Source organism: Lepidochelys kempii, chromosome 24 (genome assembly GCF_965140285.1).
Source record: "Lepidochelys kempii isolate rLepKem1 chromosome 24, rLepKem1.hap1, whole genome shotgun sequence".
Taxonomy (NCBI): Eukaryota; Metazoa; Chordata; order Testudines; family Cheloniidae; genus Lepidochelys; species Lepidochelys kempii.
In genome coordinates, this window is record NC_136403.1 from 144,484 (window position 1) to 166,827 (window position 22,344).

Below are 22,344 nucleotides of genomic sequence, written 5' to 3' on the forward strand. Positions count from 1 at the left end.
ACGAAAAGTAATTCCCTGAACCTCAGACAGAGCCTCATACACCTGACAACTGCTGAGCTTTATTTCCTATCAGTTCCAGGATGAGATGGGTTTCTCCAACATGGAGGATGACGGCCCAGAGGATGAGGACACTGTTGCAGAGTCACGGCCGAATTTTAACACACCACAGGTGCTTAGGTATGACTGTCTGGCCTCAATAAGAGCTACAGAGGGTGCCTGGGCAACCAGCTGTCAAATAAGATGTAACAGAAAGAAGATGGAAGCCAAACACATCCCATCCAGATGGCGATGGGGTCCATGGCCCTTTTGCTCTGTGACTCCCTAATACATCACTGTATTTGCTGCAATTTGTAGGCATCGTGGTGGGAGCCAATACAGACAGTGCTCCTCAGTGAGGGGGCCAGGAAGAAGGAGGCAATGCCCTGAAGGAGAGCATAATAGTGGCTTTTATTGGAGGAAAGGCAGTGGACCTCAGAAAAGAGGGGTCATTGAGGGCCTGGATTGTATTCTAGCAACACAGCTGAAGGGTGACAGCTTTTTTAACTTCCTCTGGAGGAGCTCGCTCACTACCTCCAGCTTTCTTGGTAATATGAAGGCACTGTTGAGGAGCTGGGCTGTTCAAGTACAGTAGAACCTCAGAGTTATGAACCCTCAGGAATGGAGGTTGTTCGTAACTCCGAAATGTTCGTAACTCTGAACAAAATGTTATGGCTGTTCTTTCAGAAGTTTACAATTGAACGTTGACTTTACAGCATTGAAACTTTACTATGTAGAATAAAAATGCTGCTTTTAACCATCTTAATTTAAATGAAACAAGTGCAGAAACAATGAGGGGTCCGGTGACTCCTTATTGTTTTTGTGGATACAGACTAACATGCTATCCCTCTGATACTAAGCACAGAAACAGTTTCCTTACCTTATCAAATCATTTTTTAAACTTTCCCTTTAGTTTTTTAGTGGTTTACATTTAACACAGTACTGTACTGTATTGCTTTTCTTTTTTGGTCTCTGCTGCTGCCTGATTGTGTACTTCTGGCTCTAAACGAGGGGTGTGGTTGACTAGTCAGTTCATAACTCTGAGGTTCTACTGTACTGGCCATTGCCTAGCAAATCTCCCAGTGCACATCACTTCTTAAACAGATGGATGCTGCTAGTCAGGAAAGAGTTGGACTGGCAGAGCTGTGTAGGGGCACGGGACTGAAGCAACTGTTAACTGTGGGCAACATATGTCACCTTTTTGATAACTACTAGCATGGGCTAAATTTTAGCCAATGAGTTGGAGCTGATCGGCTTCAGATGTCATGATCCTTCTCTTGTTCTTAGTTAATATTTATTTTGAGAAATAGTGGCTTACTTTTGAAACGGTAACAGTAACTGGGGGTCTGAATGTGAACTGCAGTTTGAATAGAGTCTCCTTGTCTATGGGGCAGCTCAGCTCAAGACTAGGCTGTATCTGTTTGGGAAGGGAGCTAAAATGACTGCTGGGCGTCTGCACCATTCTCTCCAGATGAGCAGTACTGGAGGGGAGTGCGTAAATCTTTGACCAGCTACAATCTTAGCATGAAGGGTATTTCATGCTTACTTCCCTTGTCTGTATCTCTCCATACACACTTTAGTTGTGTCCATTTCATGTTGGTGGGGTAAGTCCTCCTCCTAATTGGTGTCTTCTTCCCGGGTACTATCTGTACATAGTGTGGTTCCTGGACTTCTTTAGGGAGGTAATTTTGTGGGAAAATTTCACCTGTTTGTTCCATTGGTTCCTTCCTTTTAGTATCTTGTAATGTGAATGTGTTAGAGGGGACTTGATTGTGACTAGCTTTGAGCACACATGCTGGGTCTGTTGTGGAAGTGGAGCTGATCCTAGTTGGGTCAGAGGTGGGAGGGTGTTGATTGGGCTATCTATAGAGCTCCGTTATAAGCAGGCTGACACTTAAAGCTGTTTGCAATGACAGGAATATTTACACTACTTCCTTGCTGCAGCAGAAACAAATGTGTAATGAAATAGCCTGCTGAGTAGAACTCAGGGGCACATCATTAATATTTACAGTGTGTGTCCATAGCATTGGAGAGCTGCAAGTGATCTCTTTGGGACTGATGATTGTAATAGCCAGCAGCCATAATACTTTGGGCTGTGATTTTGTTTAATCCCACAAGCTAAATGAGTTTGGGTCGGGTCTGGTCTAGTTATTGAATCATCTCTTTTTAGCTATGTCTTATCTAGGTTCTTATACGATGACCATTACACTGGTATCTGAGTACTTGAGTAAGTTACTTTCAAGAAAAATGCAGGAAAATGTTACAGGTGATTGAGTAGGGAATGCTTTTATCTGAGTCTGTAACTTACCAGTAGCCCAACATGGTGTTAGAGTGGCACAGTGCTTCTGAAGATGCTGCATTCAGATGTAAAACTAAAGCCCTGACTGCTTGTGGTCATTAAAGATTCCATGACACTTTGCTCAAGAACCGGATTATTAATCCTGGTGTGGTGGCCAAACTTTACCTCAGGTAATTCTATTCTGATTCTCTAAATTCTCATAGCTTTAATGGGACACAGGATTTGCCTTAACAGTTTAGGACAGGAAATTAACTTTTGCTTTGGACTGTTGAATGAATAGGTGCTGTGTCCCACTCCAGCAGAGGCGCAGCATTGCTGGGGTAGGTGAAGGGATTTTTGTAAACACCAGGTTTATAAAATACTTAGGGTACTATGAGATGAAAGTTGCTATAGAAATGTAATTTTAATATTTAATTGTGCTTTCCAGAAACTAAGTAAAATCTACTTGATTCACAAGGTCATTAAGAGCTTTGTAAGTCATGGACTTGGCATAATACTGTCTGCTTGATCTGAAACAGATTTGAAGAGCCTCTGGCCAACTTACTGAATGAACAGCACCGGACAGTGAAGGAACAGCTTGAACAGCTGAGAATAAAGAAATCTTCAACCAAGCAGCCACAGGAGATGGAGAGGTCAAAACCTCAAATTGAGAAGCCACTTCAGACCCTAGTTTTGGACATGGGGCAGAGAAGGAGGCTACATCAGCAGATGCAGCAGGTAAGAGATGTACTAATTATCAAACACAAATACTATACCATTTTATCACATCTTCATTGTCAACTGCAGGACAAAGGCCTCTGCATAGTATGGTGGCACCATCAGTGCTACAGGAAGCACTCAAGCAAGTTCCCTATTGAAATAGGGTACACATTTTGTACCCTGGAATCTGGTACCACAACATTAGTGAAGCAGATCTGTGCACTACAATCTGGTACCACTTTCTGGAATGAATTAAAATCATCCAAGGGAAGTGGTTGCCAAGAGGTGAATTCCATCTTCCTTAACTAGATGTGAGAGCTGTAGCAGTCATGGCTATGTTGAAGCAATGATTTAATTCTAAACCCCTATTTTTATGGCCTTCTAGCTTTCTGAAAAGATTATCCTTTTGGCTGGAAATCATTCACTATAAAGTGGGTGCACAACTGGTTGAAAGACCATAGTCAAAGCAGATTTTTTGTGGTTCGCTGACAGACTGGGAGACACATTTTCTGCTTGAAAATTGCATACCATTTCCTTGAGACTCTGCACCCCTGCATGGGGTCATCAGCATAAGATCCTCTTGATGAAGTAGATACTTAGGCGCCAACTCTGTGGGTGCTCCAGGGCTGGAGCATCCACAGGGAAAAATTAGTGGGTGCTCTGCACCCACCAGCAGCCAAGCTCCTCTCCCTGCCCCACCTCACCACCATCTCCTCTGAGTGTGCTGCGTCCCCGCTCCTCTGCCTACCTCCCAGCATAGCAAGCTCCGGGAGGGAGAGGGGAGGAGCGGGAACATGGTGGGCTCAGGGGAAGAGGCGGGGCCTGGGTGGGTATTTGGGGAAGAGATTGGAATGGGGGCGGGGCAGGGGTGGAGCCGGGGCAAGGCCAGGAGAAGAGGTGGGTTGAGCACCCCCGGGTGCAAGCAGAATATGCCCAGATATTAGTTCAAACCCAGTAGCAGACTGTCCCCTTCTATTGGTGGAAGCACACAGGTTTGAGAGAGCCATGCTGTGTAAGCATGGGTTTCACATGCGTGGTATGTGACCATTTTAATTTTTCAGCAGTAAACTAAGATCTGGAACTCCAGTTGGGCTCATGTAAATGTGTTTATCCAGAATTTCTATAGTGTTGGGATAATATTTGCGTAGGTATATGAAGCAGTAATGCAGAGCACTAAAAGTGTGTGTTATAGCCCCATTTACTCTTTGGGGAATTTTGTGCAATTGCACAAGTGCAGAATTAATCTCCCCTGCAGATTTTATGCTTTTCTTGCAGAAAAACTAATTCACACGAGGGGGGAGGCATATGTCTGGTTTGGGTGAAGGGAGCAGCCAGGGAGATGCAAATCACTCTCTCGGGGGTTGGGCTGGGCTGTCTCTGTCTCTCTTGCTATGGCGGTGTGTCTGGAAGCAGGGCTGGGGGTGCCCCGGTTGGTGGGTCCTACCAGGTGCTGGGCTGCAGCTGCTAGTCCTGGCTGGGCTGGGGGGAGAACAGGGCTTCCTCTTCCCCTGCATGGGCTGTTCCTGACTGCAGGAAGCTTCACACCCAGCCCCACTTCCTGCTCCCACCACTCCCCAGCTGCAGGGGAAGTGAGCTGCCCCTCCTGTCTGCACCACCCCTTGCATCCAGATCGCCCCCCCGCACTCAAAGCCCCATCCCACTGAGTCCCAACCAGCTGCACCTGGACTACCACCCCACCAAGCCCCATGACCCCTGTGCTGAGTCCCATCCCCCCACACCCATTCCCCCCCTGCTGAGCCCCAACCACCTTCACCTGAACCCTCTCACCCCACACTTGGATCCTGCTGGGCTGAACCTCTTTGCCCCATTCCTGGATCGGGGGCAGAGCTGGGCGTGCATATGAGACTCTGTCCCTCTCGCTTGGTGGAGCTATATAGATGTGCCAATATGCCTAGTAAGGAATCTATTTGTCAAAAAACATTTCCTGGATCTTTTTTGTTGTCTGTATTGTCACAGACATGCTTGCTGACAGGTATTTTGAAATAAATTACGAAAATAATTGAAAATGGTATGATTATATTGTGTTATTTTGACAAATACAATATGCAGAATTTTGCAGAATTTCAAAATATTTTGCACAAAATTCCTAGGTGTTCCCATTCACATTGCTCTAGGAACCCCAATTTTGAATTTCCTGACTTTTGTGCATTTATATTCTCAACCACCATGTTTTAGTTTAAATGATTTATAAATGTTTAGGGCCAGAAGGGACCATTATGATCATCTAGGATAATTTCCTGCAAATGTAAACTGCAGGATTTTCCCCAAGTGATTCCTGCATCAAGTCTCTAACTTCTGGTTTCACTTACTGTGGAAATGTCTCTGAACTGTAGTTGTCACTAGTGTGTGGTTGTGTATTTTTAAGGTAATTGCTTAAGATGTCAGCACTAAAAATTCTTTCAGGCTCTCTGTTAGCTGAAGTATGTCTGTAGCCAACACTCATTTTGAGACCCAGGAGATATAACCTGCTCTGCCTATTGGTGCTTTAGAATATTTTCCAGTATTTTTGGATATTATAGTGTCTTAGTGTATTGGAAAAGCTTCATCTGCCTAATCTGTTCTTCCAGCATGTCCAGCTCCTGACTCAAATACACCTTCTCACCAGCTCCAACCCTAGTCTGAGTTCAGAGGCCAGCACCACGAAGATGTTTCTGGTAAGGATCTAGCTAGTCAGAAATACAATAATTCTGTCACAAAAATAAAGGTTGCCATTGTCTTTAATCAAGATGACTTGGTGTATATTTTCAAAAATGAGCAGTGAAGGAGGGGCATTGTTGTGTAGCTGCAGCTGCCTTTATGTTGCTAAATGGTTCAGCACTGTGTGAGAGACAGTTTGCTGTCATAGGAGGAGAGCCTAGTTAGTGCAGTGGGCTGGTGCACTAACGTTGGGCTAGTTTAGGTAAAAATTAGATTTGTTTTCTGGTTAGTTTTAACACAAATCTCCATCCAGTCTGACACTACAGACAGTCCTTGCTCTAGAGAGGACTAGGGTGGGATTAGCAGGACTGCTGCAGGTTGGAATTCAAGCCTTGGGTGAGAGAAGCTTGTTCAGCTAATGCCTATGCTATACTTGTCTGAAGCCTGTGTGGGCATTTGCTGAGGGAAGTACAAAAAATTCCAGTGAGGGTGGGTGGCTAGTGGGAATGCCCTGCAAAGCTTAAAAAAACCAAAATCTGACTTCATTCAGCTGAGAGAGATTTCCTTAACATTTGTTTAAAATGATAGTATCCTCTACATACTAATGCTTGATCAATTGCTTACCGAATGAGTTTGTAACTGTGTGTAATGGCAATAACACAGTGGTCTGTGTTGGCATGCTTTTTGTATTTTTTTTTTTTGAAGGATTAAAAACAAAGCTTGAAAAGGTCATTCTTAGAACAATTTCTGTGAATGCTCTGTGATCGTTAATGGTTCTGTATGGGAATGGGGGAGTAATAACTCACAGCAGAGCTGAGGCTTTATAGGCTCAGAGCAGAATAAATGTAATCAATTGTGTCCCATGGCTTGGTATCTCTCAGAAGCAGGGTTGATAATAACTGAAACTTTTTCTGCCTCCTATCTGGCAAGTTTGCTTTCTGAATGACTTCTTCTAGATACATAAGTTCTTATTTACACCGAAAGCAAGTCCCTTTATCTCCTCTGTATTTGACTCCTCAGACTGAGCTGAGTAACTTTGCTCACAGTTCCATGCTCCTTCGTCAGCAGTTCCATCCCAAGTTTCAAACAGTGTTCCAACCATGTAACTTGAAGGGAGCGTTGCAGCTCATTGAAGACTTTCGTGCCCAGGTCAAAGATGATTGGAGTCCTCGCAAAACTGTGAAGAAGAGTGGTATGTAGTTGAAGGGGCAGGTTTGTAGGGTAGTAATAGCCTTTTTGGTAATGCCCTCCCCTCAGATGAGATGGATTCCAGATTTTTTGCTATGATTTGAAATGGAATTTAGCATTATTTTGCTTCATTGTTTTTAACACATCTTTAAGCAATGACCTCAGTATTATTGCCTGTCTTTTGCTACTTAAGCCATGAAAATGTGACACAGTAAGCTCACATCATAGGGATTTGTACAAGATTGCTTAGCTTGGTAGTCTGGAATGCATGATATGTTTGCAGACGTTTCAAGCTTTGGAAATCCATCAGGAAAGTAACAATAGATTGGAAAAATTTGTTCCAGTGGTTTGAATGATACATCAGACATTTTCTTCTGGTTGAGATGGTTCTACTAACAAGACTAGGGACTTGAACTGTGAAACTATAAAATTAAAAAGCATTCTGAATGGACTGTTTTGGAAATTTTTGTCATGATTTTTTCTTAGCCAAATGATAGGCAGTTTAGAGTCAAATGGAGCCATTCAATGATTAGAGTCAAATGGATCTGCTCCATCCTTCCACAGAGCCGATATTGTGTACATAATTCTGTGGGGAAATCAAAAAGAAAAGTAACTTTTGCTGGGCCAGAATAAATTCTTAGTTTTAGTTTCTTGTGTTCTAAACCAAAGTCCAAAGGTTTGTGTGGAAAAAATTACCCCAGCCTGTACTGCTTTCACAGCAGAAGTTATGGGGACCATAGCTTTTCCAATAAAGTAATGGTGAGTTTCAGAATTTGAGCATCTACACTTGTGAGGTTCATCAGCTTGTGCTGATCTGTGGATTCTTTTCACAGCAAATGAATTCCCCTGTCTTCCAAAGCAAGTGGCATGGATTCTGGCAACGAGAAAAGTCTTTATGTACCCAGAGCTGTTACCAATTTGCTCCCTGAAGGCAAAAGCCCCACAGAACAAGATTATCTTCACAAAGGCAGAGGACAAGTAGGTGTTCAATGTTAGGGTGTAAAATAAATGGGGCATCTTTCCCTGGGCGAAAAAGTAGAGTGCTGTAGCCAAATGATGGGACATCTGGACATTCTGGAACAGCGCCATCAGATGGCAACTTTGGCCCTTTGTTCCCAGCCGTAGAAAAATTGCTATTAGCTCAGTAGGCCAGACAGATTTAGTCTTCTGTGGATTTTCCATGCCAGTATGTGTACTGACCTCCAAGGTGATCAGAGGGACAAATCTGAGTGTGTTGAGATGTTCCTGAACCAACATACTTCCCATCTTGATTTATTAATGTGTCTCCAGTCAAGTTCTGTGTTGGAGTAGTTAACAATTTGTTTCATTAGATTAAACCATGTTGAGCATTCAGCAGTTGATTGAGCTGTTTTATTTCCATACTCTGTCTTCTCCATGTTGCTGTGGATGACCAGATTGAGACACTCCAGGGATGTTAACAGATGTGAAGGACAAGCTGAGAGCATTTACAGTTTCTTTTGGTTTGAATCATTGTCTGGCAGAATTATTTTTCCTTTCAGTTTATTAGCTTTGGGTCTGAAACACTTCGAAGGGACAGAGTTTCCTAAACCTTTGATCAGCAAGTATCTCCTGCCAGCAAAGACTGCGCACCAGCTGACAGTGCGAATCAAGAACCTCAATATGAACCGTGCCCCTGACAATATCATCAGAGTAAGTGAGACAATCTATAGTTTGTATGTATTTGTATTTTACATGTGTGAGAGGTGATGCCCATACATAATAGAAGACACAGTTCCTTCCCCAAAGAGTTTACATTCGGTCTGCACTGTCATTTCTTCATAGACCATGACACCTCACTTCCACTAAGCATGAAGACTTCTTCAGAGACCCTACCCTCTGTACTTACCTTTTACAACTGCTCTGATTGCTGCCTTGTCTTTCAAGAACACAGCACCTACTACAGAGAACCCTGATACGACTGTAATTCACATAATGCTGAAATAATGAGCTTCCTACCAGTAGACTTGCATACGGTACAGAAGTAGAGAGTGAGCGCGCACATGTGCTATACCAATGATCTGTCCAGAGAAATGAGTCAAAAAGGACATAAGATTTTGTCCAGCCCTCCTTTCCATTTCTTAATATTTACACATTTGAGCAACACTCCATCACTGTAGGAGTAATTCTGGATCACTTGAACTCCCAATGTGTACTGTCCAGAGAAGTTTCCGATCACTGGCAGTTAGGCTAATCAAGGATGGTGATTGCTGACCTTGGTCTCTTCTCCCCCCCCCCTCTCTCCTCAGTATTATAAAAGAACAAAGCAGTTGCCCATTTTGTTCAAGTGTTGTGAGGAGATCCAGCCTTCTGAGTGCAAACCCCCTGTGGAGAGGGAAGAACAGCATTTGCCATTCTGGCTGAAGGTACAGTGCCTGCTGTTTAGAAGCATCATGCTTCCACCATCTTATCCCTAGAGCTGATTAACCTTTTAGTGCTGTTGGCTTGAACTGTTTAATTCAGCTGGTTAGAATATTGGCTGTGTGACGCTGGTGCTGCTGGTTGCAGTTTGTATGTCAGGGCAGGCTGGCCACCACCTTACAGGCAGCAGTCATCTTCCTCGCTGCATCAAACAGTCCTATTGAAAGACGGACGTTCTCATTGTGGGCCTGTTGCCCTGGGAATAAAGTGCAGATATGGGATTTGAATGATGTTCTCTCCTGTTACGGGGCCCTTATGCCTGTAGTACCTAAATGCTTCTCAACCATTATTTTTTCCTCACAACCCCTTGTGTGTAAGGGATGAACCGAAGCACAAAGAAATTAACTGACTTGCCAAGGTCACACTGGAAGTATGTAGCAGAGCCAAGAATTGGACCCAGATCCCCCAAGACCCAGTTCAGGGTTTCATCACATGACCATCCTATTGGGGAATTGATGACACTTGACTCTTGCTAAGAGAGTCTTTACAAACCAGTTTGGAAGAGACACATCAGGGTCATGAACTTTGTGATCACATTGCTCCTTCCAGATCATCACATTCTGTCAGCGTTTACAAACAAAAAAACAACCTTGTTGGAGACTTTCAAGTAAAACTAGTGAACAGTGAGCAGTAAATAAAAAATACTTATTCACAAAGTGAATCAAAATAAGTCACTGCCTCCTGCTCTGGAATAATGTTTTCTGTGTTGCCTGAAGGTGGTAAGGGTCAGGGGACCTAAATAACTGAAGTTCTTGTCTCCTGCAGGCAAGTTTGTCCTCCATTCAGAGGGAGCTGAAGCAATTAGCAGAAGATGCTGGGGAGGCAGCAGGTTCACCCAGTGCAGAATCTGCTCTTTTGAGGACAGAAAAAGAAACTTTGGAATCACAATGTGATGAAAAATACCCTCTGCTCATGCCCAAAGGAATAGTGCTGACACTGAAGCCCCTTGCCAACCGTTTCTCCAGGAGAGCTTGGAGGCGGCAGGGGTCTGCAGCCCTGAAGCCCCTACTCATTCGACCGAGTCCTTGTCTGCAGCAGAGTGCCAACACTATTAATATTCAGAAAGCTGCTGTAAAGTTACCCCAATCAGAAGCTCCTCCTAGCAAAGTTGTGGTTCAAATTCCCCGGTTAATCCAGCCAGCTACAATTATGCAGACTGTGCCAGGAATGCAGCATTTGAACATCCCGTCAGCAGCAGGAAGTGGCGATTGCTTTGAATTTCAAAGCGTGCTCTCTACTTTACAGTCTGATTCCAGAACTTCTCTTCCAGCTGCTGTACCACCAGCACTAGTATCCTCAACACCTGTGACTTTTCAGACAAAAATGCTGCCAACGTTGACTGCATCAAAAATCCGCAAACCTTGTGTCCGCAGGGGATACCAAAAGAAAAAGGGAACAAAATCCACCCCTTTGATAAAGGCTGCCCCTTTGATCCATCCAGCCCCTGTCATCTTTACAGTACCTGCTGCTGCAGTGAAAGTGGTTAGTATTGGCAATGGCTGCAATATGATTCATCCCATAAACACAACAGTTGGCAGGGGCACTCAGGCTATTCCAATTGCAACTTTGTTGGTAAATCCCACCACCTTCCCATGCCCATTAAACCAGCCTCTAGTGTCCTCTTCCGTTCCTCCCTTGATAGCCTCTCCTAACTCTGTAGGTCTTCCTGCTTCATCAACGGCTGAAGACAAAGAGCAGTTGAATCCAGTCACTTCCTGTCTTGCTGTAAATGATGAAAATTCTTACGCTATAGCTGAACCTAAAGTGGAACCCCAAGAACTTTACTCTTCATGTTCTGCCATCTCCCCCAAGAAGGAACATAGCACAGGTCCTGCTACTCCAGACAATGACAGCCAGGAGAAGGTTAAAGAGAGTGAGTGCTATAGTTGGATAGTTGTGGAGACAGTGGAGAAGAAGGCCTTGGAGCCATTACCCATGGACCTCTTACCTCACTTGGAGGATTTAGGAGAAACAGTGAAAACTGAACCTGAAGATCCCAGTGATGCCCTTGAAGAAACAAACCCAACACAGGAGAAGAAAAACTTGAATGCTGAAATAAAGGAGGAGTTCATACTGGATCTAGGGCAAGAGCTGGACATGGAGGTCACATCTGAGCATCTGAGTGAACAGAAGGAAATTAAAAAAGAGTGCACGTCCCATCAGGAGAAGGGACAGGAGAAAGGACGAGATGTGGAGGCACCCACCCAGGATGAGCAGCAGTTGGAAGACATTGATACAGCTGGGGTGGAAATGAGCAATGAGTCTTCCAAGAATGCCTCTCACTCAACAGATGTTGATGCAGAGTGTAGTAGCCCATTGGGGAAACCAGAGGACTCATGCAGTGTGGATGGTCAGTCTGTAGGGACACCAGCTGGCCCTGAAGCAGTGGGAGAGAAGGATGGACAAGAAGAGGAAGAGGAGGAGGATTTCGATGATTTTACTCAAGATGAGGAGGATGAAGAAGAAATGTCATCAGCATCAGAAGAGTCCGTGCTTTCTGTGCCAGAACTTCAGGTAAAAACATAGTAGCCTAGATAATGAATTCTGCAAATGAGATAAAGCCACACTTTGTAAGAACCATCTCATTGTGAATTTATATGGCGCCAAGAGTGTGCATGGCACATGACAAATTAAAGGACCAACTCCTGTCCTGAGGAGCTTACAGACTAGGTTAGGAGCATAAATTGCAAATGGCCAGGTTTCAATTCTTTTGGAGTTGTAAGGGCTTCCTCAGCTGAGCTTGCTCCTTGTTTGTTCTGCGCACCTTGCAGAAATTATTTTTAATTAGTTCCTCAGGATAAAGTAATTCAAACAAGCATAATAAATAGACAAAATCCTACCAAAGAAATAAATGCACAGTTTCACACTTATAAATGAATGTCAAATTACTTTGATTTTAGCAGCCATGTGGAGGCTGGCAGCTCCAGTTCTTGGGTTAGATAGTATCGCATGTCACTGTTAAGTATGGTTTCAGAGTAACAACTGTGTTAGTCTGTATTTGCAAAAAGAAAAGGAGTACTTGTGGCACTTTAGAGACTAACCAATTTATTTGAGCATAAGCTTTCGTGAGCTACAGCTCACTTCATCAGATGCATAAAGTAGAAAATAGTGAGGATGTTTTTATACACACAGACCATGAAAAAAAATGAGGATGTTTATCACTACAAAAGGTTTTCTCTCCCCCCACCCCACTCTCCTGCTGGTACTAGCTTATCTAAAGTGATCACTCTTCTTACAGTGTGTATGATAATCAAGGTGGGCCATTTCTAGCACAAATCCAGGGTTTAACAAGAACATCTGAGGAACGGGGGGGGGGGGGGGGGGGCGGGGGAAGGAATAAACAAGGGGAAATAGGTTACTTTTTATAATGACTCAACCACTCCCAGTCTCTATTCAAGCCTAAGTTAATTGTATCCAATTTGCAAATTAATTCCAATTCAGCCGTCTCTTGTTGGAGTCTGTTTCTGAAGTTTTTCTGTTGTAATATCGCAACTTCCATGTCTGTAATCGCGTGACCAGAGAGATTGAAGTGTTCTCCGACTGGTTTATGAATGTGATAGTTCTTGACATCTGATTTGTGTCTATTTATTCTTTTAGTAGAGAGATAAATCTCTACGTAAAAGAATAAGTGGATACAAATCAGATGTCAAGAACTATCACATTCATAAACCAGTCGGAGAACACTTCAATCTCTCTGGTCACGCGATTACAGACATGAAAGTTGCGATATTACAACAGAAAAACTTCAGAAACAGACTCCAACGAGAGACGGCTGAATTGGAATTAATTTGCAAATTGGATACAATTAACTTAGGCTTGAATAGAGACTGGGAGTGGTTGAGTCATTATAAAAAGTAACCTATTTCCCCTTGTTTATTCCTTCCCCCGCCCCCCCCCCCCCCCCCGTTCCTCAGATGTTCTTGTTAAACCCTGGATTTGTGCTAGAAATGGCCCACCTTGATTATCATACACACTGTAAGGAGAGTGATCACTTTAGATAAGCTAGTACCAGCAGGAGAGTGGGGTGGGGGGAGAGAAAACCTTTTGTAGTGATAAACACCCATTTTTTCATGGTCTGTGTATATAAAAACATCCTCACTATTTTCCACTTTATGCATCCGATGAAGTGAGCTGTAGCTCACGAAAGCTTATGCTCAAATAAATCGGTTAGTCTCTAAGGTGCCACAAGTACTCCTTTTCACTGTTAAATATGTTAATCATTAGTGGGCAAGAACTAAGTTGATACCTGGGGTTAGTAGTTAAAATTACAATTAAATGAGGTAGTAGTTGAATTGCATACAAGGGCTAGAGATTTTGGGGTGTTTTGATCTAAAGGAGACAATGGAAAAACTGACTTGGCTTGCAACGGAGAGGCGTCTGAGCCAGGAGGGAGATTCTGAGGAAGAGAATTCCCAGGAAGAGAACTCAGAGCCGGAAGAGGAAGAGGAAGAGGAGGAGGAGGGAGAAGGAGACGGAATGGAGAGTTTGCAAAAAGAAGATGAAATGACAGATGAGATAGCTGAAGATGCAGCAGAGGAACCCAAATCTGCCTTCACTTTTACAAAGGTTGCCCCAGAGGTGGAAACCAACAGAATGCCACCAGGTGAGTTAATTGTCCTCTATATGGAGGTGTGACATTACTCAGGGTACAGTCTGGACTGTTGAATAGCTGTGTCTCCTCAATTCTCCAGCCTGAGGTGTCTTTTACACTGCTTCACTGTGAGAGTAACCATTCCTAGTCTGTTCATACACAGCCTCCAGCATGTAAATTACTCCTAGCTATATTGTATGAGTGCTATGGCCAGCCACTCTTGAGTTAGTTGTGGAGCAACACCAAGCAAATGCCTAGTCAGACTTTCCCCCAGAATTGTGCATCTTGTACTGCACAGCCCTCTACTAGACAACACAAGCTCATATAAAGTCTGTCATTTTATTAATAGAAAATGATATGCACAAATCCTCTTATCTTAAATGGAGTTTCCCAGATACTTCAGTTCAAGGACACTGGTTTAGATAAAACAATAAACAAGTTTATTAACTTAAAATAACTATCTTTACTTGTAATACTACAGAATGAGGCATAAAAAGTCAGAATTGGCTATAAGAAAATAAAAGTAAAATGTAACTAACACCTATCTTAACAAGCTAAGTGAATTTGAAGCAAAAGTCTCTCTCACCACATGCTTCAACAGTTTTACTGGCTGAATTTCTTTCAGACAGCATCCTTCCCTCAGTCCAAAGCTGTTTTTGTTCCTCAGATGTTGTGGCTGCCATGGGTAGAAAGAAAGGGAGGAATAACTTGTGGGATCTGTTCCCCATTCTTATGCTTTTTTCTTTTCTTTGACAATCATCTCCATCTGGGGTTCAGGAGACAAAGTCAGTGGTGATTGGAACCGTCTGTGTGTGTGTGTGTACATTGTGACAGGGTTGGGCCAGATGGCTACAGGAGAGTGATAGAAGGCAGATATATCAGCCCCAGGTTAAGTAGATCCCTTTTCCCTGGGTAAGGTAACAGGGAAGGTTCCAGAACAGTCAGGAACTTTTAAGGAAACAATTAAGGCAGACAGGCTGATTAGAACACCTGCAGCCAATCAACGGGTAGTGATCAATGGCTCCATGTCTAGTTGGCAGCCGGTGTCAAGTGGAGTGCCCCAGGGGTCGGTCCTGGGGCTGGTTTTGTTCAATATCTTCATAAATGATCTGGAGGATGGTGTGGATTGCACTCTCAGCAAATTTGCGGATGATACTAAACTGGGAGGAGTGGTAGATACACTGGAGGGCCAGGGATAGGATACAGAGGGACCTAGACAAATTGGAGGATTGGGCCAAAAGAAATCTGATGAGGTTCAATAAGGATAAGTGCAGGGTCCTGCACTTAGGACGGAAGAACCCAATGCACAGCTACAGACTAGGGACCGAATGGCTAGTCAACAGTTCTGCGGAAAAGGACCTAGGGGTGACAGTGGACGAGAAGCTGGATATGAGTCAGCAGTGTGCCCTTGTTGCCAAGAAGGCCAATGGCATTTTGGGATGTATAAGTAGGGGCATAGCGAGCAGATTGAGGGATGTGATCGTCCCCCTCTATTCGACATTGGTGAGGCCTCATCTGGAGTACTGTGTCCAGTTTTGGGCCCCACACTACAAGAAGGATGTGGATAAATTGGAGAGAGTCCAGCGAAGGGCAACAAAAATAATTAGGGGTCTGGAACACATGACTTATGAGGAGAGGCTGAGGGAACTGGGATTGTTTAGTCTGCAGAAGAGAAGAATGAGGGGGGATTTGATAGCTGCTTTCAACTACCTGAGAGGTGGTTCCAGAGAGGATGGTTCTAGACTATTCTCAGTGGTAGAAGAGGACAGGACAAGGAGTAATGGTCTCAAGTTGCAGTGGGGGAGGTTTAGGTTGGCTATTAGGAAAAACATTTTCACTAAGAGGGTGGTGAAACACTGGAATGCGTTGCCTAGGGAGGTGGTGGAATCTCCTTCCTTAGAAGTTTTTAAGGTCAGGCTTGACAAAGCCCTGGGTGGGATGATTTAATTGGGGATGGGTCCTGCTTTTGAGCAGGGGATTGGACTAGATGACCTCCTGAGGTCCCTTCCAACCCTGATATTCTATGGTTCTATAAGAAGCTGCTAGAATCCATTAAGGCAGGCTAATCAGGGCACCTGGGTTTGAAAAGGAGCTCACTTCAGTTTGTGGTGCGTGTGAGGAGCTGGGAGCAAGAGGCGCAAGAAGCTGAGAGTGAGAGGGCATACTACTGGGAGAGTGAGAAGTACAAGCATTATCAGACATTAGGAGGGAGGTCCTGTGGTGAGAATAACGATGGCGTTGGGAGGAGGCCATGGGGAAGTAGCCTAGGGAGTTGTAGCTGTCACACAGTTGTTACAAGAGCCACTGTAGACACTGCAATCCACAGGGCCCTGGGCTGGAACCTGGAGTAGGGGGCAGGCCTGGGTTCCCTCCATCCCCCCAACTCCCTACTTGATACTGGAGGAGTTGAACTGGACTGTGGGTTCCACCAGAGGGGAAGGTCGCTGGCCTGTTCCCCGATCCACTAGGTGGATCAGCAGAGACTGTGGGGATTGTTCTTCTTCCTTTCCCCATACTGGCCAGTGTTGAGGCTAACTGAGTGAACAGCAGATTTGAGCCACGAAAGTGGCCAAACTGAGGGCTGCCGTGAACCTCTGAGGCGAGAAAAGCTGCCAATAAGCACAGGACCCACCAAGGCAGAGGAGGAACTTTGTCACAATATCTGTCTCTCTCTCTCTCTCTCTATATATATAGTGTGTGTGTGTGTGTGTGTGCGTGCACGCGCCCAGGTGAGTATAGTTACAGAATCATTCACAAGCAGCTCAGTAGTGTTAATAAAACCCATTTTATGCTCTTCTTACGACATTCAGTTGCATATCAAGTCAATCTCATTACGTCTCAATTGAGCATGTCCTCAGAAGGAATCTCATTCCAAGGCTTCTTGGGCTGAGATCACTATAATCTGCAGGCTAATTAAATACTTTGCTAAAGCCAGGTGCACTTTGGAGAGAGCAGCACATTAGCCAGGGTTTGTTTTTATCCAATTGTGTTCTTTCTTGCTGCTCCGTAGTGGGATCAAATGTAACAGCTGGGCAGCTAACCCTAGGCCAACCCAGGGGAAGGAGTAAAGAGGAGCCGAAATCAAGCTAGCTACACCTTTTATCCTACTATGGAGCAGTGAGAAAACACATTTCGGTAAAAACAAGCCCTGGCTAATGTGCTGCTCTCTCCAAAGTGCACCTGGCTTTAGTAAAGTATTTAATTAGCCTCCACCAACTTCTTTTCCTTGCCTGCAGATTTTAGTGATCGAAGCCCTGGAATGTGATTCCTTCTGAGGACATGCTCAATTGAGACATAATGAGATTGACTTGGTGTGCAACAGAATGTAGTAAGAGCATGGAATGGATTTTATTAACATTATTGAGCTCCTTGTGAATGATTTTTTGACCATGTATGTTGGTGACTTTTTTTCTCTGAATGTCACTGTAATCAGCAGTGAAAGTTGCTAGATTTGTCACTGGTTACTTTGACCCTTATTTCTTCACTAGGAAGTCACTAAATCTAGTGACAAAGTAGCTAAGTTGTCAACACTTAACCAGGTGATGATCCATTTGATTTTGTTGACACCTGGCTGAGGCATCAGTTTGCCTTTTGTCTCTGAGGAACTGGTTTGTGGCTGCTTTTCTAAACTTGGAACATGTATTAGTAATGTCATAGAGTAGATTTTTATAACTTTACATACAATGTTACCACATGTATTTTACCAGGACAATAATGATCAGCAATTTGAGTTTTCAAACGGTACCTCAGAAGGTATACTTTGTACAAAATTTATCATAGTCTTGTAAAAGGGGTGAACATAGGGGTACAGACTGTCACGGAGGGGATGGGGATGACAGAACTGGTTTGCTGCAGCAAAACAACAAGTGTGTAATTTCCTCATGGTTTAACAGTGTTGTCTTGATTTTGGAAAAGAGGCTTTGAAAAACAAGAGTCTATAAAAACAGTTCCCTCGCAATGCCTGGGCCCTTCTGCAGTCCCTTCCTATCCATTCACTTGCCGTGCAGTTATACTCTGAAAAGTGACAGCGTAAATGAGATTGTGGGTTTCCAAGGTCTCTTTCTGGCCTTTATATGTGTTATTGTTTGAATGTACAGGTCATAAGATGAGTTTTCCGGTGGCTCAACCTGGGAACTGAAAAACCATTGGGATTCTTTCTTCATCAGACATCACTGATAATAAAGATTCTGAAGTCAGAATGGAGCTGCTTGTTCTGTGTGATTCAGAATAGAATCCAGATATGTTAGGATCACAGCAGAACCTGCTAACAAGACTAAAAAAATCCCCGTGTAAGTGAAGTCAGTAAGCAGGACTCAGAAACACAGGGTTTAGGAATGGGGAGGAAGATAAAGCTAGTGATGCTGAAAATAATCCTAAATCCAGCAGATCTGTGATCTTCTGGCTTTTTTTTTTATTTGTTTTCCAAAAGCAGACTGCGCGTTCCCAGATTGTAAAGCAGGCCCAGGAAGAGGCAGAGACCTAGACCCTCATGAATAATAATAATAATAATAATAAATAATACCTAGATTTTATATAGAGCTTTTCATCAGAGGATCTCAGTGCTTCACAATCTTTAATGTAGTTATCCTCATGACACTCCTGTGAAGTATGGAAGTGTTCTTATTCCCCTTTTACAGATGGGGAATGAGCCACAGAGAGGTTAAGTGACTTGTCCAAGATCACACAGGAAACTGAATTTGTCTTTCCTAAATCCTAGGATAGTGCCCTCACCACTGAAGCATCTTTCCTACTCTTCATCCCTTGTGATACGAGCTCTACTGTGCCCCAACTCTCCAAAATATGAGAATGTGAGGCATATTAGTAACATGGATCAGATGTACTCTGTTCATTCAGTCTCCCCATCAAAGCCTTGGACTGGTCTTTATCTCATGGTCTCTGCTAACTGGGTGTGTTTGAGCTGTAAGTTTGGAAGGGATTCAGTGACCATGAAAATGAGGCAAGTGTTTCCACACTCTAGAGAAGAAATCGGTTCTGCTGACTCAATGGGATGAGGATACTCAGTAAAATGTATAATACAAAGTTCACTTCTCTCTTTACATTCATTTTCTGTGGTCTCCCACAAAATAAAGGGGAGCTTATATGATCCACAAACACACTCCTTGCTCTGGCAGGACAGGAGTATGCCTGGGGGTCAGGGCCTAATGATGAATAAAAGGAAGGGAACCCTTTCCTGGCAGTCAGCATGGTCCACAGCACCAACCTCAATGGGTTTTGCATTTCCCTGGAATGAGGAATTTGCATGGGGACTGTGCTTTCAGATGAGAATGCCAAAGTGCCTGGGAAAAACAGGAACGCCCACAGAGCCAGGAATAAGAGGGGACGGACTCGTGCCAGCAAAGACACCTCCAAGTTGCTGCTGCTTTATGATGAAGAGATTCTGGCGAGAGACCCTCTCCGGGAACAGAAGGATTTGGCATTTGCACAGGCCTATCTGAACAGGGTAAGAACGAATAGGCTGACGTTAGAGCTTTGTCCTCAGACAGAGTGTGAGTCTTGTATGTCTATTAAAATAAAAATAATCAAATTTCTGGCATTTCCGGTTATCATTTCCTGATAAATGTTTCCTCTGTAACAGAATTAACACCTGAGCCACTTAGCTGAAGAATCCATCCAGATCTGATGTGTTTCCAAAATTTGTAACCCACTTGGGATCAGTTCTGTCTCTTGTGATCATTCCATGCTCCTGAATCTAGAGAATAATTTGTTTGTTGGTACAGCAATTTGAAAATGTGAAGTAATGTATAAGTGCTGAGTATTGAAGAAGCTATTGAATTAACTTTTCTTTCCTCCTGAGTTTTCATAAGCAGGGAGAAAGTCTCATAACTGTCTGATGTGCTTTGCAGGTGCGCGAAGCTTTGCGGAATGTGCCTGGGAAATATGAAGACTTCCTTCGTGTTATCTATGAATTTGAGACCAGCACCCACAAGCCAACTGCTGTGGATCTGTATTCCACTCTCCAGACCCTGCTGCAGGAGTGGCCGCAGCTGCTCACAGACTTTGCTGCCTTTCTTTTGCCTGAGCAAGCTCTGGAGTGTGGATTGGTAAGTAAAAGGGAAGAAGCAAACAGGAGAGTTTGAGAAGACAAATGTAGTGAGCCTTGCAGGAATGGAGGAAGAATTAAGTATAGAGCCAGGGATAAATTGGATGGAGGTGCTAATTATTTAATTAACTTTTCCATAAAATCTTCCACAGTGCTGAGGAATGCTGCAGCATGATGCACAGCTACAGCCTTCCGTAACTTGGTATATCTGTAGATTTAAAAATCTGAACTGTTTACTGAAAACATATGGCCTGTTTTAACTTCTCCTCTGCATCTCTTAAGCCTTTAGAGATTTGAAACCAATTTCCAATCACTGCAGTTTTCTGTTTGAGCCCTGCAGTCCGCAGTCCTAAGTGAGTTATAAAACTCTTGGCTGGAGCATATATACTTTGCTTAGCTTCTCAAAGCGGATTAGAAATGCTTGTAAATATAGATTGGTGTGTCTGGAGTGAAAAGGTCCTCCTTGTTCTCTGGTCAGTTTGAAGAGCAGCAAGCATTTGACAAAAGCCGGAAGTTCCTCAGGCAGCTGGAAATCTGCTTTGCTGAAAATCCCACCCACCATCAAAAGATAATCAAAGTGCTGCAAAGCTGCGCAGACTGCCTCCCGCAGGACATTGCAGAGGTAACCAAACTTCTATGTATTCCCCTCCCCCTCAGCCAGCCCTGAGAATGCAGAGGTAGATACCCCATCGTGCTTTCCCCTCTGACTTTCAGATTGCAGCCTTGAGAGAGACCCCCAGCTGGAGTAAGAGCAGAGAGAACTGATCTATCATTACCTCCATAAGATTGTACAGCTAATTGGCCCCTATGTATCTTCTCTTTCCCACCTTGCTTTTATCACCTTGCAGGTTGATGCTTTAGTTTGTCTCAAGTAACCTCTGCCTAGAATTTCTGGGGAGATTCTTCAGTGCCAGGATGATTCCTGGAAGTACTCTGATCCAAAAATGAACTATAGTACAAGTGGTAACACTGAGCCTGAGCTTTTGTGTTTGTTTCTAGCAAAGGGTCTTGTTTGTTGCACAGACCTTGAAGTCGTTGCCATGTTCCACCATTATCTTACTCCAGAGTTTTCTCCCACAGTTGAAGACCCAGATGTGGCAGCTGCTGAAAGGACATGATCACCTGCAGGATGAATTCTCCATCTTCTTTGATCATTTACGTCCATCAGCCAGCCGCATGGGAGACTTTGAGGAGATCAACTGGACAGAGGAGAAAGAGTATGAGGTGGAGACCCTTTCTCTAAACTAGGAGAGAGAAGTAGGGAGGCTTGGATCCCTCAGATTGAGAGGCTTAATAGGGAGGCTACAGACCCAGAAAGGAAGAGATGGGATAAAGATCTGGGATTGTGGGTGGCTGGGAATGGTTGGGGTGGAAATTTCAAATTCTTTCAGCACTTGTTACTTTTGACAAGATTGTAAACTTGTCACGCTGTCCTGAAATGGGGCTTCATGCAAAGAAAGCCCTTTGTAGGAGAGGTTTCAGAGTAGCAGCCGTGTTAGTCTGTATCCGCAAAAAGAAAAGGAGTACTTGTGGCACCTTAGAGCATGCTCAAATAAATTTGTTAGTCTCTAAGGTGCCACAAGTACTCCTTTTCTCTTTGTAGGAGAGAGTATGAAAGCTCAGTCTACTGACAGCTCCCTTTGCTGTGCTGGTAACACAGCCTCTGTGCTTCTTTTAGTTTGATGGGTTTGAAGAGGTGTCGTTACCAGATGTAGAAGAGGAGGAGGAAACCCCCAAGATGCAAACAGCCTCGAAAAATAAAAAGAGGAAAGAGATTGGAGGCCAGAACAATGACAAGGTGGGACTGGGGTATCTGAATAGCCCACAGCATGTGGCCTCTTCCATGCTCCAGGCAAATACATGTCTAGGACGACAAATGTGTCTGTGTAGAAATGGTCCCAGTCTCTAAAGTGTTAGACAACAGGATGAAAGGGATTAAAATGCTTCTGCCCAAACTTCACCTGCTTTGATCTCTGTTGGCAATTTACTTGCTTTAGTTCTCCCTGGGGTTTGTCAGACTGGCCCTGCTCTGGCTCTTTTTGTGGTCTGACCAGCCTGTGATCTGCTTCTGTTTGGTGTGCATGTGTTATCTGTGCAGTGCTCTGTGTGGATCAGGAAAGTCCATGTCAGCTGGTGTGTTTATTTCCAGGAGATGGAGTGGGTGGATGGGGTGAAGGAATGTTTGTGCTCCTGCCATGAAGGGAGCAGTGACCCCAAATTAAAGAAGAGCAAGAGGAGGACCTGCAGCCATTCCAGCTGTAAGGTCAGTTGAAGGGGCTGAGCACTGGGATGGTGTGGGAAAGGAACAGTTGTACTGAGTATCCCATTGTTTGGTGTCTGTTCTGATAATCCACCCAGGCTTGTTCTTCCTGT

The 22,344-nt window shown here is 44.0% G+C and overlaps 1 protein-coding gene across 12 annotated transcripts in view; it reads left to right on the plus strand.

Annotated features, from left to right (window-relative positions):
- Positions 1–22,344, plus strand: part of GON4L (gon-4 like) — a 58,763-nt gene that overhangs the window by 21,075 nt on the left and 15,344 nt on the right. For 4 of the 12 annotated variants that reach the window (XM_073323163.2, XM_073323167.2, XM_073323161.2 and 1 more), the window contains 15 exons: positions 74–177; positions 2,854–3,052; positions 5,623–5,709; positions 6,713–6,884; positions 7,714–7,858; positions 8,383–8,551; positions 9,148–9,264; positions 10,085–11,833; positions 13,655–13,922; positions 19,190–19,371; positions 19,775–19,972; positions 20,450–20,593; positions 21,052–21,195; positions 21,650–21,769; positions 22,121–22,234. In XM_073323163.2, the coding sequence (XP_073179264.1) occupies positions 74–177; positions 2,854–3,052; positions 5,623–5,709; positions 6,713–6,884; positions 7,714–7,858; positions 8,383–8,551; positions 9,148–9,264; positions 10,085–11,833; positions 13,655–13,922; positions 19,190–19,371; positions 19,775–19,972; positions 20,450–20,593; positions 21,052–21,195; positions 21,650–21,769; positions 22,121–22,234 (3,912 nt within the window). Of the gene's footprint in view, positions 1–73; positions 178–2,853; positions 3,053–5,622; positions 5,710–6,712; positions 6,885–7,713; positions 7,859–8,382; positions 8,552–9,147; positions 9,265–10,084; positions 11,834–13,654; positions 13,923–18,627; positions 19,170–19,189; positions 19,372–19,774; positions 19,973–20,449; positions 20,594–21,051; positions 21,196–21,631; positions 21,770–22,120; positions 22,235–22,344 lie in introns of those variants that run through there. The other 8 variants (XM_073323165.2, XM_073323168.2, XM_073323162.2 and 5 more) reach the window with 7 other exon arrangements.